At 43.9% G+C, this 18,124-nt stretch overlaps 1 protein-coding gene across 1 annotated transcript in view; it reads right to left on the bottom strand.

The window, feature by feature from the left end:
* Nucleotides 1-14,730, bottom strand: part of FAM47E (family with sequence similarity 47 member E) — a 33,217-nt gene extending 18,487 nt beyond the window's left edge. Inside the window, exons 1-4 of the mRNA XM_055587420.1 lie at nucleotides 14,654-14,730; nucleotides 12,817-13,168; nucleotides 10,808-10,947; nucleotides 2,354-2,439 (exon numbers count right to left, since the gene is read on the bottom strand). Coding sequence (XP_055443395.1) covers nucleotides 2,354-2,439; nucleotides 10,808-10,947; nucleotides 12,817-13,168; nucleotides 14,654-14,730 — 655 coding nt within the window. The remainder of the gene's footprint in view (nucleotides 1-2,353; nucleotides 2,440-10,807; nucleotides 10,948-12,816; nucleotides 13,169-14,653) is intronic.
* Between the last annotated feature and the right edge of the window lie 3,394 nt (nucleotides 14,731-18,124).

The raw sequence follows: 18,124 nt of genomic DNA, 5'->3' as shown, positions 1-18,124 counted from the left end.
ATCAGATCTAGGCCCTTAAATCTATGTCTCACTTCCACTGTATAATCATAAGGGATTTAAGTCATACCTGAATGGTCTAGTGGTTTTCCCTACTTTCTTCAATTTCAGTCTGAATTTGGCAATAAGGAGTTCATGATCTGAGCCACAGTCAGCTCCCGGTCTTGTTTTTGCTGACTGTATAGAGCTTCTCCACCTTTGGCTGCAAAGAATATAATCAATCTGATTTCGGTGTTGACCATCTGGTGATGTCCGTGTGTAGAGTCTTCTCTTGTGTTGTTGGAAGAGGGTGTTTGCCGGGAGCCGGCATATTGCATATTGAGTGAGGATCTGTAATAGCTCAACTGGAATTCTATCACTGCCTGGAGCCAGCGTGAGGCACTCCGCCCATGACAAAGGTCATGAGGAAGGAGGCTCGGCATACGCAAAGGCGGGATCGAGCCTCAGGAGTCCCCCTGGAAATTCTCGAGCATCTACCCCCAAAACCAGAGTCTGCCTACTTTCTGCTTTGTGCTTTCACCTACACCTCTGACTTTACGGGGGGCTGTCTCCCACTACCTCTCTCTGAAAAAAGAGTTAGCTTACAGCTCCAGTTAATAATCCCTGGGCGTGACAAGAGTGTTTTAACCTACAAACTCCTCTGAAGGTTCTCTAGCCTGCCTGACAGGCTTGTCCGGCCACATGTGATTGCTCACAGCCTCTCAACCATGAGAGGCACAAGATGCTTTAAACCTTCTAAAAACAGGTTCTTTAGAAAAGTTAGAAAATTATTAGTATAAGTGTAATGGGCTGATTAGAAATCGTATTGGTGAAGGGTTTTTCATTTGTTGAGCCAATGTTTACTGCTAAGTCTCCACATCCCCTGCCCTTATACACATTAATGAATATATAGAAGACATAAGTATTAACCTTTGATATTAATCACGTTAGACCTTAGGCTAAGTAAATTCTTTCCTTAACTAAAACCCACTACACCCTCACCCTATAGGAATGTAACTTTATTTGGGTGGCGTCTGTTTTAAGAATAATCACCCCTGGAGAAATAAGTGTCCTGGTTGACTGACCGCTGTCACAAGGAGAGGGTCGTAAATTGTCAGCAGGCCCCCTGGCCAGAAGATGATGTAACACCCCTAAGACCTCTGTATACATTTGTATGAAGCACCTGACTTTGATAAAAGTCAGGACTGCTGACCCCGCGTGACTTTTGCATAACACCTCAGTGTATAAAAGTAGACCATGGAAAATAAAGAATTGGGATCAGTTCCTCGAAAGACTGGTCTCCCCATGTCTCTCTCTCTCTCACTCTGGTTGAGTCTCCATCTGGAGCGCGGAACCCACCATGCTTACTAATTATGCCTGGGCTTCTAAGATCCGACCGGGGAGGCCTCAGTGTCTCCTCTCCTTCGGGAGAACGGAAGGACGCCTGCGGCCTACGTAAGTGGTGCAAGCTTCTTGTCTTGAAGTTTTATTGGTCCCCCGCGTAAACCAAGCTACTCAGCCTCTTTTCTCCACTGAATTTTCCTCACTGAGCTATCCTTATTCTATTCCTTAATTAACATTTAATTAAGCAGTTGTTCCCCGACCCTCGCCTAGCCGTCTCTCCTTCGAATACCCTGGATCAGCTGGGGCTGGACCCCGGCAGGTGTTTGTTATGACCAGTGCATTTTCTTGGCAAAACTCCATTAGTCTTTGCCCTGCTTCATTCCGTATTCCAAGGCCAAATTTTCCTGTTACTCCAGGTGTTTCTTGACTTCCTACTTTTGCATTCCAGTCCCCTATAATGAAAAGGACATCTTTTTTTGGGTGTTAGTTCTAAAAGGTCTTGTAGGTCTTCATAAAACCGTTCAACTGGAGTGGGTAGCCGTTCCCTTCTCCAGGGGATCTTCCCGACCCAGGGTTCGAACATGGGTCTCCAGCATTGCACTATATGCATGTATAAAATCATCACACTGTATACCTTAAACTTATACAATGTTATATGTGAATTATATCTCAATAAAAGTTGAGGAAAAACAAAGAGCCACTTTAAATAATACAGGAAACAACAGCAATATGACATTTAAACATTTACACATTGGCTGCAAGCTTGCAAACTTTTCAGAAATTTCACCTACAAGAAACATTTTTATTTCACATGGTGGGAGAGTCAAAAGATGCCTTTATGACTTTGTCTATTTGACTTAGAGTTATCCAAATGCTGAGCAACTAACACTTTTTTTTTTTCTAACAAAAGCAACTTTGAGTTCAAATTGTAAAAAGTAGGTTGTAAGTAAGTATTACTAGTAACTTACAAAGGCAGTAGCCCAGTTGCAGAAGTCACTAACTCCTTGGCGTACATTTTTGTGAAGAATCAGACCATCCTTTTGGAGCAAACCTGTTTCATTTGGCTTCCTTTTTTCATAAAGCCATTGGCATGGATGTGACACAGGAGTCTTCTTGGGACTAAAGATAATGAAATCATCAAAGAATTATAATATAAGATGCCATGAATCCAAGTGGATTTCAAATAGTATCTTGGGGAGGAATTCATAATTGCATGTATTTTTAACAGTCTCTTGCAAGCTCATACAAATTATGTGTTAATATTTTCAAAGATCATATTCTCATTATCAATATCATAAAGACAAGTATACCATGTTATTCAGAACAATTAAAGTTGATATAGAATTTCATCATTGCAGGTTAACTTTTTTAAAAATTATGAGTACCATTTATTAAGAACTGTGTCAGGTAAAAACACAAATTATAGTGACTGGAATCTTCCAAAGTCTTAGACAATCTTGACAATCAGGAGACATCCTGGCTTCTCTCTCCTTCAGCCTTAAAATTTAGCCTGTTAGTAAATCTGCTAGATTTTAATTCTGTCCCCTTCTCTGGCCTGTCACAAAATGTATCTCTGCATCCTTCTTAAGGCCCAACTGCCAATTCCTAATCCATTCTCTACACTGTAGCCAAAACTGTCATTTCAATATATTAATTTGGTCTTATCAAATGCAGGTACATTGCATCCTGGATTAAGCCTCTTCAATAGCTTCTTTGAAAAACCTGAGATATAATTCATACATCATAATATTTACCATTTCAAAGTATACAATTCAGTTGCTTTCGTATATTTACAAAGTTGCATGACCATCACCACTAATTTTGGAACATCTTCATCACCCCAAAAGAAGAAGCCCCATAGCCATTAACAGTCACTATTTGTCTTCCCTTCTCTACCATTCTCCTTGCTCTTAAACCACTAATTTATTTTCTGTCTCTGTGGATTTGCCTACTCTGTATATTTCATCTGAACGGAACCATATATAACGTTTTTTGTCTGGCTTCTTGCACTTAGCATAATGTTTTCATTTCATAGATGCTGTAGCATGTATCAGCAGTTTATTTCCTTCTACACTTGAATAATATTCCACTGTATAGATTGACTACATTTGTTTATCCATCAGCAGTTGGTTGATGGATATTTGACTTGTTACCACTTTTTGGCTATAATGAATAATGCTGCTATGGATATTCAGGTACAAGATTTTGTGTTCAACAGCTTCTTTTACTTCTCCAATAAAGATTTAAATCTTAACTCAGCTTTCAAGACTTTTCATGGCCTGCTCCTTGCCCATCTCTCCAGATTCTTCTGGAATTACCACCCTTCCACACTCTCTGAGCTCCAGCCATGGTGGTCTCTCCTCAGTTCCATGAATTCATCATGCTTCCAGCCAGCCACAGGGCCTTTGTACATGTTATTCTATCTGACTGCAATGCTGTCTCCAACCCCTTACCTCCCTATGTCTCAATATATTTTCCCTTTCTCAGGGACACATTTGCACAGTCTGTCCCCAGAACCCATACTTTATTCAAAGCATCCTGTACCTTTCATTCATAGCACTTATATATTAATTCATCCACTCAACAAATATTTATTAGGCAACAACTGAGGCTTCCTTGCTGGCTCAGATAGTAAAGAATCTGCCTGCAATGCAGGAGACTGGGGTTTGATCCCTGGGTTGGGAAGATCCCCTGGAGAAGGAAATGGCGACACAGTCCAGTATTCTTGACTGGAGAATTCCATGGACAGAGGAACCTGGTGGGCTACAGCCCATGGGGTCAAAAAGAGTCAGGCTGAGTGACTAACACTTTCACTTTCATGTGCCAGGTACTATTCTAGGCATTAGGATTCAGCTGTAAATAAAGTTAAGAACCAGGACTTCCCTGGTGGTCTAGTGGTTAAGAATCTGCCTGCCTGTGCAGGGAATACAAGTTCAATCCCTAATCCATAAAGATCCCACATGCTGGGAAAGAACTAAGTCCATGTGCCATAACTATTGAGCTTGTGCTCTAGAGCCCAGGAGCCACAACTATTGAGACCTGAGCACCCAGAGACTATGTTCCACAGCAAGAGAAGCCACTGCAGTGAGAAGCCAAAGCTCTGCACAAAGGGTAGCCCTTATTTGCTGCAACTACAGAAAGTCTGTGCAAAGCAATGAAGACCCAGTGCAGCCAAAAGTAAAATTAAATATTAAAAAATATTTTCAAAAATAAATAAAGTTAAGACCCTGTCCTCAGTCGTGTCCGACTCTTTGCGACCCCATGGACTATACAGTCCATAGAATTCTCTAGGCAAGAATACTGGAGTGGGTGGCCACACCCTTCTCCAGGGGATCTTTCAGACCCAGGGACTGATCCCTTGTCTCTTAAGTCTCCTGCATTGACAAGTGGGTTCTTTACCACTAGTGCCATCTGGGAAGCCCCAAACAAATATGTACCAGGTAATTGTAAGTGATTTAAAGAAAAATAAACCAGGGCAGGAAGGATGGAGAGTGATGACAGGGGGCTGTTTATACAGAAAAGGCCTCTCTCCTACAGTAATATTTGAGCAGACCCAGAAGAAGAAAGGGACCAACCCATGTAGATATCAAACATGTAGCTACTAGGCTGATAAGAACAGCATTGCAAAGGCCCCAAGGTCAGAGCTGAGAATATATGAGAAATACAAAAAGGCCACTGTGACTGGACAGGCGTGATTAAAGGATACAATAGTAGAGGACGAGGGCTAAGAGATAACCAGAACCTGACCATAGTGACGTGAGAGGCAAGGATAAGGACTTTGGATTTTACTCTGAATAAGTAAGCAATTAGAAAATTTTGAGCACAGGATTGATACTGTGTGACTTAAGTTTTTTGGTTTTTGTTTTACAGAATCACTTTAGCTACTATGCAACGAATAAAACAGGGCATGGGTTGCGGGCTGGGTGGAGGCCATGAGACTAGTGGAAGCCATTCCAATAATTCCAATAATCCAGGCAAGAAATGATGGCACCTCAGAACAGACTGACTGTAGTAAAACAGACAAGATTCCAGATATATTTCAAAGGTACAGGCATTAGGATTTTTTTTTTGGCAGTTTGCAACCATTGTTTCAAAAGTCACCGAAAGAATGGAGTTACTACTTACTGATCTGGAGGAAACAGAAGGGGGAGTAGGTTTGGGGAAGAAATTAAGATTTCAGCTTGGACTTGTCAAGTCTCAGATGCAAGTTATATGTTCAAAGGAAAATGTTAAACAGTTTCTTGTATTAACCTTTTTTTGTTTGTTTAGTTGGTTATTCATCAAACTACTGGTCTCAAACATGATGAATAAAAGGGCTTCTACCATAAATAATTTGGCAAAACTAATACAATTATGTAAAGTTTAAAAATAAAAAAAAATAAAAAAGCCATTCTGGGCTAATCAAAACCATTCAAGTTTTCAGCAGTTTTCTTCTCCCACAGCTCTCCTAGAGTAGTGTAGACGCAACCGAATTCCCTCCATTGCTGATAATTTGCATCCATTTAATGAAATAAGGGGCTTCTGGTGGCTCAGATGGTAAAGAATCTTCCTACAATGCAGGAGATCCAGGTTTGATCCCCAGGTTGGGAAGATCCCCTAAAGAAGGGAATGGGTACCCACTCTAGTATTCTTGTCTATAGAATTTCATGGACAGAGGACCCTGGCAGGCTACAGTCCATGAGGTGGCAGAGAGTCGGACATGACTAAGCAACTAACACTTTCACTTTCAATGAAATAAAGCCTTCCCTGGTGGCTCAGTAGCAAGGAATCCGCCTACAGGAGAAGGGGTTCGATCCCTGGGTCAGGAAGATCCTCTGGAGAAGGAAGTGGCAACCCACTCCAGTATTCTTGCCCAGGGAAATTGGGCAACGGACAGAGGAGCCTGGTGGGCTACAGTCCATGGGGTCGCAACAAGAGTCTGACACAACTAAGCAACTAAACAGCAACAGACTAAACACTACTAAACACTACTCAGAGCAGGACCCAAGGATCCTTTCCCTCCTTCTCAGGAACTTAATTACTTTTGCTTCTCTTAATTATTGTAAAGATTCTTAATTAGTCCTAAAGTAAAGTGAAGAAGAACTAAAGAGCCTCTTGATGAAAGTAAAAGAGGAGAGTGAAAAAGTTAGCTTAAAGTTCAACATTCAGAAAAGTAAGATCATGGCATCTGGTCCCATCACTGCATGGTAAATAGATGGGGAAACAGTGGAAACAGTGTCAGACTTTATTTTGGGGGGGCTCCAAAATCACTGTGGATGGTGATTGCAGTCATGAAATTAAAAGACACTTATTCCTTGGAAGAAAAGTTATGACCAACCTAGATAGCATATTCAAAAGCAGAGACATTACTTTGCCTACAAAGGTCCGTCTAGTCAAGGCTGTGGTTTTTCCAGTAGTCATGTATGGATGTGAGAGGTGGACTGTGAAGAAAGCTGAGCGCCGAAGAATTGATGCTTTTGAACTGTGGTGTTGGAGAAGACTCTTGAGAGTCCCTTGCACTGCAAGGAGATCCAACCAGTCCATTCTAAAGGAAATCAGTCCTAGGTGTTAATTGGAAGGACTGATGTTGAAGCTGAAACTCCAATACTTTGGCCACCTGATGTGGAGAGCTGACTCATTTGAAAAGACCCTGATGCTGGGAAAGATTGAGGGCGGGAGGAGAAGGGGACAACAGAGGATGAGATGGTTGGATAGCATCACCGACACAATGGACATGGGTTTGGGTGGACTCCGGGAGTTGGTGATGGACAGGGAGGCCTGGTGTGCTGTGGTTCATGGGGTCACAAAGAGTCGGACATGACTGAGCAACTGAACTGAACTGAACTCAAAGTATTCTAAAGATGAGAAGCTTTGAGAAGGTAACTACAGAGAGTCACTGACTTAATGATAGTTCGTCTTAGAATTTTTCCACTTCACGATAGTGCAAAGCAATAGTCATTCAGAAGAAAATGTACTTTGAATTTGGATTTATTTTCCTGAGCTGGTGATATGCCATGATGAACCTGTCTGGTGATGCTGGGCAGCGGCAGTGACCCCTAGTTCCCCACCAGCCGTGATCACGAGGACAACAGCCGGTATAGTTACGACCACCCTATACCCACACAACCAACATTTCCTCACCTTCAGTACTATAGACTGTCTATAAATTTTGTGAGATAGTCAATACTTTATTATACAATAGGCTTTGTGTTAGATGATTTTGCCTAATTGTAAGGCTAATGTAAGTGTTCTGAGCATATTTAAGGTAGCAGTATTCTTGCCTTGAGAACCCCATGAACAGTATGAAAAGGCAAAATAATAGGATACTGAAAGAGAAACTCCCCAGGTCAGTAGGTGCCCAATATGCTACTGGAGATCAGTGGAGAAATAACTCCAGAAAGAATGAAGAGATGGAGCCAAAGCAAAAACAATACCCAGCTGTGGATGTGACTGGTGATAGAAGCAAGGTCCGATGCTGTAAAGAGCAATATTGCATAGGAACCTGGAATGTCAGGTCCATGAATCAAGGCAAATTGGAAGTGGTCAAACAAGAGATGGTAAGAGTAAATGTCGACATTCTAGGAATCAGCGAACTGAAATGGACTGGAATGGGTGAATTTAACTCAGATGACCATTATATCTACTACTGCGGGCAGGAATCCCTCAGAAGAAATGGAGTGGCCATCACGGTCAACAAAAGAGTCTGAAATGCAGTACTTGGATGCAATCTCAAAAATGACAGAATGATCTCTGTTCGTTTCCAAGGCAAACCATTCAATATCACAGTAATCCAAGTCTATGCCCCAACCAGTAACGCTGAAGAAGCTGAAGTTGAATGGTTCTATGAAGACCTACAAGACCTTTTAGAACTAACACCCAAAAAAAGATGTCCTTTTCATTATAGGGGACTGGAATGCAAAAGTAGGAAGTCAAGAAACACCTGGAGTAACAGGAAAATTTGGCCTTGGAATACGGAATGAAGCAGGGCAAAGACTAATAGAGTTTTGCCAAGAGAACACACTGGTCATAACAAACACCCTCTTCCAACAACATAAGAGAAAACTCTACACATGGACATCACCAGATGGTCAACACCGAAATCAGATTGATTATATTCTTTGCAGCCAAAGATGGAAAAGCCCTATACAGTCAGCAAAAACAAGACCGGGAGCTGACTGTGGCTCAGATCATGAACTCCTTATTGCCAAATTCAGACTGAAACTGAAGAAAGTAGGGAAAACCACTAGACCATTCAGGTATGACCTAAATCAAATCCCTTATGATTATACAGTGGAAGTTGGACATAGATTTAAGGGCCTAGATCTGATAGATAGAGTGCCTGATGAACTATGGACTGAGGTTCGTGACATTGTACAGGAGACAGGGATCAAGACCATCCCCATGGAAAAGAAATGCAAAAAAGCAAAATGGCTGTCTGGGGAAGCCTTACAAATAGCTGTGAAAAGAAGAGAAGCAAAAAGCAAAGGAGAAAAGGAAAGATATAAGCATCTGAATGCAGAGTTCCAAAGAATAGCAAGGAGAGATAAGAAAGCATTCTTCAGCAATCAATGCAAAGAAATAGAGGAAAACAACAGAATGGGAAAGACTAGGGATCTCTTCAAGAAAATCAGAGATACCAAAGGAACATTTCATGCAAACATGAGCTCTATAAAGGACAGAAATGGTATGGACCTAACAGAAGCAGAAGATATTAAGAAGAGATGGCAATAATAGACAGAAGAACTGTACAAAAAAGATCTTCATGACCCAGATAATCACGATGCTGTGATCACTTGCCTACAGCCAGACATCCTGGAATGTGAAGTCAAGTGGGCCTTAGAAAGCATCACTATGAACAAAGCTAGTGGAGGTGATGGAATTCCAGTTGAGCTATTCCAAATCCTGAAAGATGATGCTGTGAAAGTGCTGCACTCAATATGCCAGCAAAGTTGGAAAACTCAGCAGTGGCCACAGGACTGGAAAAGGTCTGTTTTCATTCCAATCCCAAAGAAAGGCAATGCCACAGAATGCTCAAACTATCGCACAATTGCACTCATCTCACACACTAGTAAAGTAATGCTCAAAATTCTCCAAGCCAGGCTTCAGCAATATGTGAACCGTGAACTTCCAGATGTTCAAGCTGGTTTTAGAAAAGGCAGAGGAACCAGAGATCAAATTGCCAACATCTGCTGGATCATAGAAAAAGCAAGAGAGTTCCAGAAAAACATCTATTTCTGCTTTCTTGACTATGCCAAAGCCTTTGACTGTGTGGATCACAATAAACTGTGGGAAATTCTGAAAGAGATGGGAATACTAGATCACTTGACCTGCTCTTGAGAAATTTGTATGCAGGTCAGGAAGCAACAGTTAGAACTGGACATGCAACAACAGACTGGTTCCAAATAGAAAAAGGAGTTCGTCAAGGCTGTATATTGTCACCCTGTTTATTTAACTTCTATGCAGAGTACATCATGAGAAACGCTGGACTGGAAGAAACAAGCTGGAATCAAGATTGCCGGGAGAAATATCAATAACCTCAGATACACAGATGACACCACCCTTATGGCAGAAAGTGAAGAGGAACTCAAAAGCCTCTTGATGAAAGTGAAAGTGGAGAGTGAAAAAGTTGGCTTAAAGCTCAACATTCAGAAAACGAAGATCATGGCACCTGGTTTCCCATCATTTCATGGGAAATAGATGGGTAAACAGTGGCTGACTTTATTTTTCTGGGCTCCAAAATCACTGCAGATGGTGACTGCAGCCATGAAATTAAAAGACGCTTACTCCTTGGAAGGAAAGTTATGACCAACCTAGATAGCATGTTCAAAAGCAGAGACATTACTTTGCCAACAAAGGTTCGTCTAGTCAAGGCTATGGTTTTTCCTGTGGTCATGTATGGATGTGAGAGTTGGACTGTGAAAAAGGCTGAGTGCCAAAGAATTGATGCTTTTGAAGTGTGGTGTTGGAGAAGACTCTTGAGAGTCCCTTGGACTGCAAGGAGATCCAACCAGTCCATTCTAAAGGAGATCAGCCCTGGGATTTCTTTGGAAAGAATGATGCTAAAGCTGAAACTCCAATACTTTGGCCACCTCATGTGAAGAGTTGACTCATTGGAAAAGACTCTGATGCTGGGAGGGATTGGGGGCAGGAGGAGAAGGGGACGACAGAGGTTGAGATGGCTGGATGGCATCACTGACTCAATGGATGTGAGTCTGAGTGAACTCCGGGAGTTGGTGATGGACAGGGAGGCCTGGCATGCTGCGATTCATGGGGTCGCAAAGAGTCAGACATGACTGAGCGACTTATCTGATCTGATCTGATTTGAAGGTGGGCCAGGTTAAGCTATGGTATTCGGTAGGTCAAACGTATTGCATGCATTTTTGACTGATGGTATTTTTCATTTATTATGGGCTTATCAAGACAATCCCACTGTTAAGTCGAGGAAGATTTGTACTAGAACGTTTCATCAGGGGACAGGAATGAGCAAGAGGTTAAGAACCATACTTACAGCCCCAAGTAGACTTGGGTCGAATGTTTTTTAAAAAGTTTTGTGGGTTTTTTCATTCTTTTCCTGATGCCCTGACAATAGGCCCATGTGTCTTCCAGCTTCTTGTCAGGATCCAAAACTTCCAGCACCTTTAATAAGAGCTACAAACAGAAAACAACGTAGGAGAAAAGAAAGAGGTACTGAAAAGGGGGCTCTCTGATTCTCAAACATAACAGATCAACACATCCCTTCACTTTGCCTTTCTAGTTGGTCGATACCATTCATCAGTTCCAGTGCAAATACGGTGCTGGGTGCTGCCGGTTAATGTCCATCAGCTGGACGTTAGCTGTGTAGCCTTTTTACTGAAGTTTCCATCTCCTCTAGATAGAACAGTGACTCTGGGCCCATTTGGACCCCAGTACCTCACTGAGAAAAGTACCTCTAGAGGGTGTCTGTGGGTTTTGACTGCCTACCATCCATTCAGGGCTTCCCTGATGGCTCAAACAGTGAAGAATCTGCCTGCAATGCAGGAGACCCAGGTTTGATCCCTGGGTCAGGAATATCCCCTGGAGAAGGAAATGCAATCCACTCCAGTATTCTTGTCTGGGAAATCCTATGGACAGAGAAGCCTGATGGGCTATAGACTGTGGGGTCTCAAAGAGTTGGACATGACTGAGCAACTAACACTTTCACTTTCACCATCCATTCATCCTCCTATGAGTAACAGTATCTAGACTTTTCTTTGGAAAATCACCTCTCCCTCCATTCTCAGTCCTTGTGGTCTGAACTGGCCTGACAGCTCTTCACACCACAGCCTGGCCTGACCAGTCAGGCCTACGGTGACTGGCTAACCCAATGAGACCCAGGGAAATTAGGTCATGAAATTTTCCTGGAACCATGCAAAGATGTATTGTTTTCCAAAGTAAAATTGACACCTAGAGTTGCTGGTGGCAACCACGGCACCACAAGAAGAGATCCTGCTTCAGAAGGAAGACAACACACCTATTTGATGAGGTCAGATATGAGAATAAAAACCACAGTTCCATGTGCCCTCTAAGGATGCGTGCAGAGGATCTCTTTGTCACAGACTCTGAAGCTCTGATCCACAGGACTGTAGTGAAGGAAAGCCCAGGGGGCAAACCACTGATTACAAATTCCAGTTGTAATGAGAACCTACTGTAGAGCACAGGGAACTCTACTCAGTGCCCTGTGGTGACCTACATGGGAAGGAAATCCAAAAAAGAGGGGATATATGTAGGCATATAGCTGATTCACTTTGCTGTACAGCAGAAACTAAACGTTGTAAAGCAACTATGCGTGTGTGCATGCTCAGTCACTAGGTCATATCCGACTCTTTGTGACCCTACGGACCATCGCCCACCAGGCTCCTCTGTCCATGGGATTCTCCAGGCAAGAATACTGGGGCAGTTTGCCACTTCCTTCTCCAGAGGATCTTCCTGACCCAGGGATTGAACCCGTGTCTCCTGCCTCTCCTGCATTGCAGGTGGATTCTTTATCAATGAGCCACCAGGGAAGCCCATGCTAAATATATAGGAGCTGATTGGACCTGAAAGTCAAAGAATCCTGGAACATTGATGACACATTGCAGCTGCTGCCCAGCTCTGGTCCTGGCAATCTGGTGAATTTCCCTGTGACTTTTCAGGTGCCCATCCATTAATAACTTCTTATGGACACCTCCCAAGACCAGGCTAAAATGACAGAAGCAAGACTGAACAATTCCTCCACTGTTTTCTGCCCCCAAAAGAGTCACAGGCAAAATTGACTGGTAGAGCTTCAGAGGTAAACAAGTCAAACATTTCTGGGTTGCTGAGCCTTTACAAGTTGGCTGGCCTCTTGGCGGTATGGTGCTGTCATCGGCATTTCCTGAAAGGCTGCTCCACACCCCAGAAGAACTCCCCAGGGAGACAGTCATCGTCCTCACTCCTGGAGGGAACTCCCCAGGCATCTAAGGAGCAACATTCTCCAGGCCCCATGGAAGGCCCACCCACAACCCCGGGACAGGAGGTCACCTCGGTGGACAGGTCTTCTTCCAGGTCTGGATAAAGAGCCAAGGGGTGCAGGGTCAGCTGGGCCTCAATGGCTGCCAGGAATGCCTTCCGTGCTTGCTGGGCTGGCGAGAGCTTGGAACACAGGGCTGCGTGCCTCTTCTTAAGGGCAGGTGGGGGAGCTCTGTGATAAATTTGGGGGAGAAAGCCCTCCCTGGGGCCCAGAGCGGCCAGACCTTCACAAGGCGGGCAGCCTCTCCGGAAGTCATCCTGTCCCGTCCTCACGAATCTCCACCGCCGGCTGTCCAGGGAGGTGGGGCCCGGCAGCCCGCCCTTGTGCTCCATGAAGCACTTGGAGGGCAGATTCTCTCTGTACCTGCAAGACATCATGGCAGTAGTCTGACCACAAGGGTGAGCGTGGGAAAAGGAGTTTTCGAGGAGGCTGGCCTCTACCTGTGTTAGGGGAGAGTTGGAGGAAGGGAGGGTCACATGAGAAGGCGGAGTTCCCATACTTCTGGCTCAGGGCACATCATCACTGGTCTGTATGACCCTCTCTCCTGTTTCTTTATTCGACATTATTTCCATATTCCATCCTCACTGCCCCCTCTCCACAGGCACAACCACTCTAACCGATTTGGAATGTACCTTTCTGTTTGCAGTGGCTTTCCTGGTGGCTCAGACAGTAAATACTCTGCCTGTATTGCAAGAGACCTGAGTTTGACCCTGGGTGGGGAAGATCCCCTGGAGAAGGGAATGGCTACCCACTCCAGTATTCTTGCCTGGATAAATCCATGGAGGAGCCAGGTGGATTATAGTCCATGGGGTCACAAAGAATCAGACACGACTGAGTGACTAACACTTTCACTTTTCACTTCTGTTTGAAGACATCCTTATAAGACCTGTATTGTTCTTTTGTGCCCATGTATCCTTACTGTACATAAATGGTCTTATTCTGTTACTTGTTTACAAAGCAAGATACCATGAAGGCCTATCCATGTCACTCTGTGTAAATGTAATTCATTATTATCACCTGCAGTCACCAGCTATCCCCTCTCTTTCTGAAGGATACTTATAATTTATAACCCCTCCTGGACTCTGTCTTATCCTTTAAAGGGACACAGTGCAGTGGGAAGAACCTGGACATGGTGACAGTTCACCCCCACCTGGGCTTCCCTGGTGGCTGACAAGAATCCGCCCGCAATGCAGGAGACCTGGGTTCGATCCCTGGGTTGGGAAGGTCCCCTGGAGGAGGGCACGGCAACGCACTCCAGTATTCTTGCCTGGGAAATCCTATGGATAGAGGAGCCTGACAGGCTACAGTCCATGGGGTCACAAAGAGTCAGATACAACTGATTGACTAAGCACAGCACAGCACCCCCAACTAGCTGAATGATGTTCACCCTACATTTAATCTTTGTGGGCCTTGATTTCTCCTCTCAACTCAGTGGGGTCAAGGGCAGCAAACTAACTGTTCATGTGCTGTATCAGGCCCACAAACCCATCATTTGATCCCCTTTGTGCTTTAATAAGAATCATAATAGTTCACACGTAAGGAAAACTTTCTATATAACATGTGCTGTGCTCAATGCTTTACACAAATTAATCTCATAACAATCCTATGAAGTAGGTACTAACATTATTCCAGATAAGGAAACTGAGGCACAAAGAAGTTGAAAAGCAAAACAAACACTTGTCAAAGTTCCCACAGTTAATAAGGGGGAGAGCTGGGATTTTAATACAGTTAGTGTGACTCTGGAGAAAGGTAAGAAAGGTGTTTATATGTGAGAGCTTCTGACATATAAAAAAGCTCATACAAATAATGTGGAACAAAAATCAGGAGCTCTGGGAACACTAGGTCCACCTTTCCATGGAGCCCCTATTGGTTTCGTGGCTGCCGTCTTTAGACAAGTCCTGTGCTCTCTTATTCACAGTCTCCATTGTTCCCTACTACCTTATATGCAACCTGCTTCACACTGCTTCTTTACCCCCATCAGATAGTTATTTGCACTGAGTTTTTAGGGCAGGAAGCTAAGATGGAAGAGATCGATGGACAAATAGAAAGGAAAATGAGACCTGGATAATCTAATATATCCAGCCATTGCCAAAGTCAGGACTTGGCATTTGAGCAGCTTAATGGCAGGTCTCTCATTATCTTAATACATCACATGGCACTAGTCAGATATTTCTATATTATTGGTGTCTTTCCTTGAAGCCTCTTCCACCTCCAGGCCCCTTTCATCTATAATGACCCAATACAGTAAATCTACTTCTTGTCACACTCATCCTTATAGGCACAAAACATTTTAAGAGATTCCAGCTTTATCCTTATTCTTTTCTTGTGAGTCCTGGAAACTTCTTGCTTGCTGTGCATGCATGTGTGTGTTTTAAGGGTTTAATCCATCTCTACTGTGAAAATATAGATGAGAGGATACAAAAATATGAGTTTACAAGTTGCTCTTTGCAATTAATAAATCACTCCTAAATAGCTAAGTGGTGGGGATGTTGAAATTCTATCTCACCTTGAGATTTGATGACCCACTCAGCATGACTTGTTAGCAAGTTACCCTCTATAGTACCAAAGTTATTCCCAACCCAGAAATCAAACCGGGGTCTCCTGCATTGCAGGCAGATTCTTTACCAGCTGAGCTACCAGGGAAGCCTGTAGCTACCAGGGAAGCTTGTAAATGTGTTTCCCACACATTTACAACTAATTCAAACATCCAAGTGCTTCATAAAATCAAATCTGATGACCAATATTTTTACTCAAGCACAGTCATACAACTCAAAATGGGGAAAGTGTGGCAGCTAGCTCAAGCTTGATAGAACATTAGAGCTGGCACAAACTTTGAAAGAAATCTAGTCTAACTTCCTCACTTTTCAATGAGGAAACGAAGTTCCAAAGAGGTGAATAAGGGAACCAGTATGGCTGGAGGACTTGCCTCACTTTGCCTCTCATAGCTGATCAACTTGCCTCTCTGCATTCTGTTAAGTTCATGAAAATTTTTGCTTAACCCAGAAAATAACGCAAGAACATTTTTCTAAGCATTTACTATTTTCACAGTCACTATATGATACTCGGATATTTTCATCTTTAAGAACTGCAAAAGAGTATTGGGCATTTATCCTAAAGAAACGAAAACTTATCTTCACAACAAAGTCTGTACACAAATGCTTATAACGGCTTTATACGTAATAACTAAAAACCAGAAACAAACTGAATGTCCTTCAACAGGGGAATGGAAAAACGATGGATAAACATCTGTGCCATGAAATATGACTCAGCAGTAAAAATGAACCATTGATGTACACAACATCTGGGATGGGTCTCAAGGGCTTCTGCTTAATGCTAAGGAACCAATCTCAAAAGGTTTAATATCTTTATAAAAGTATTATTCTATTTATCTAACATCCTCAAAAGAACAGAATTCTAGATATGGAGACCAAATTAGTGGTTGCCAAGTGATGTGAGTGGTAAAATGAGTGAAAACTAAAGCATAGCATCAAGTGGCTCCCTTGCGGTAAGGAAACAGCTTTGTATCTTGATATATACATATAACAATATTTTACTGAACTACACATACACACACATACACACGCACACACAAGTACAAGTGAAAACTGGTGAAATTCAAGTAAAGTCTACCATCTAATTCATACATATACACAGTGCTGATTTCCTGCTTTGGTTATGTACTATGGTTATGCAAGATGGTACCACTGCCAAGCATCTGAAAGAAGGGTACATGGAACCTCTGCACTATATCTGCAACTTCTTGTGAGTCTATAGTTATTTCGGAACAAAAAGTTTGAAACTGGGGGTGGGAGAGATTCTCAGAAGAGTCCACAAACTCTAACATGTATACAGCGCATATATGTGGCAGTAACTGTTTTACAAGTGCTAAGTCACTAAATCCTCACAGTTTGTGTGTTAGTCGCTCAGTCACGTCCAACTCTTTGTGACCCCATGGACTGTAGCCTACCAGGCTCTTGTGTCCATGGCATTCTCTGGGCAAGAACACTGGAGTGGGTTGCCATTTAGCAATCCTAGAAAGCTCATTCCTTTTATTGTTCCCATTTTACAGTTAAGAAAACTGAGCCCAGAAAGAGCAACTAATTGTCTAAGGTCACCAGTCAAACAAGAGGAAAACTGGCCTTCAACTCCAGCCTTGCTGATTGTAGACTTTGGAATCTTAACCACCACATGGCTGCTGCCTTCAAGAGCGCTGAATTCCGTTCTCATAAACAGCTCAAGGAGCCAGCCAAGGCAAAAAGCCTCGGGTTCCTGTCTTGTGCAGTGATGCCAACCATTTATAATGGCAGCTGACAAGCCCAGGGCCTGAGGCACCGCCCCCAAACACCAGCTCGGCTTAGCCACAGTCATCTGCTGGGTGGGGAAAGACTTCTGGTGCGACCCCTCAAACATCCAGACTCCTCACACCGGATGTAGGATGCAGGCGGCTAACCCTGAGAAGAGTGGGTTGCAGGCTAAACCATTTTCTGCAAAAGACTCTTCCGCCATCAGTTTCCCATCTGGAGGTGTGTTACTCAGTAGTTCAGTTTTGTCCAACTCTTTGTGACCGCACGGACTGCCAGGCTCCTCTGTCCATGGGATTCTCCAGGCAAGAATACTGGGGTGGGTTACCATGCCCTTCTCCAAGGGATCTTCCAGACCTAGGGATCGAATCCAGGTTTCCTGCATTGCAGGCGGATTCTTTACTAGCTGAACCAGCAGGGAAGCCCTCCCATCTAGAAAGGGTATATTAATCTACATCCTCTGATGTTGGTTTAGTCGCTCAGTCGTGTCCGACTCTGTGCAACCCCATGAACTGATGAAGCCTGCCAGGCTCCTCCGTCCATGGGATTCTCCAGGCAAGAATACCGGAGTGGGTTGCCATTTCCTTCTCCAGGGGATCTTCCTGACCCAGGAATCAAACCCGTGCCTCCTGCATTACAGATAAGGAATCTGCCTCTAGAGGACAGTAAAGAGCGTGGCACGAGCTGGTTATGTTCTATTCGATCATTTAGGTGTGGGAGACCTAAAGGAGGAAAGGAAGCCGGGTCCTCCGCGGCCATCGGCCACCCCCCGGCCCCCACCCCAGCAAGCACGGAGCGCAGGCGCCCCCGCGCGGCACCCTCGGGATGCGCCCTAGCTCGAGCGCGCGCTTACCTGGGCCTGCAGTTCCTGCCCACCGGCATCCCGGCCCGCGGCGCCGGCGGGAACAGCCGCCTGTGGTTAGCCATGGTGCCTCGGCCGCCCACCCGGCCTCCGGTGGTGTGTGTTCCTCGCCGCTCGGGTCGCTAAGAGACCCGCCGAGCTGTGCGCTGCCCAGAC

Source organism: Bubalus kerabau, chromosome 7, assembly GCF_029407905.1.
Source record: "Bubalus kerabau isolate K-KA32 ecotype Philippines breed swamp buffalo chromosome 7, PCC_UOA_SB_1v2, whole genome shotgun sequence".
NCBI classification, from domain to species: Eukaryota; Metazoa; Chordata; class Mammalia; order Artiodactyla; family Bovidae; genus Bubalus; species Bubalus kerabau.
The sequence above is the reverse complement of the archived record's forward strand: the minus strand, read 5'-3'. Positions and strand labels throughout refer to the sequence as shown.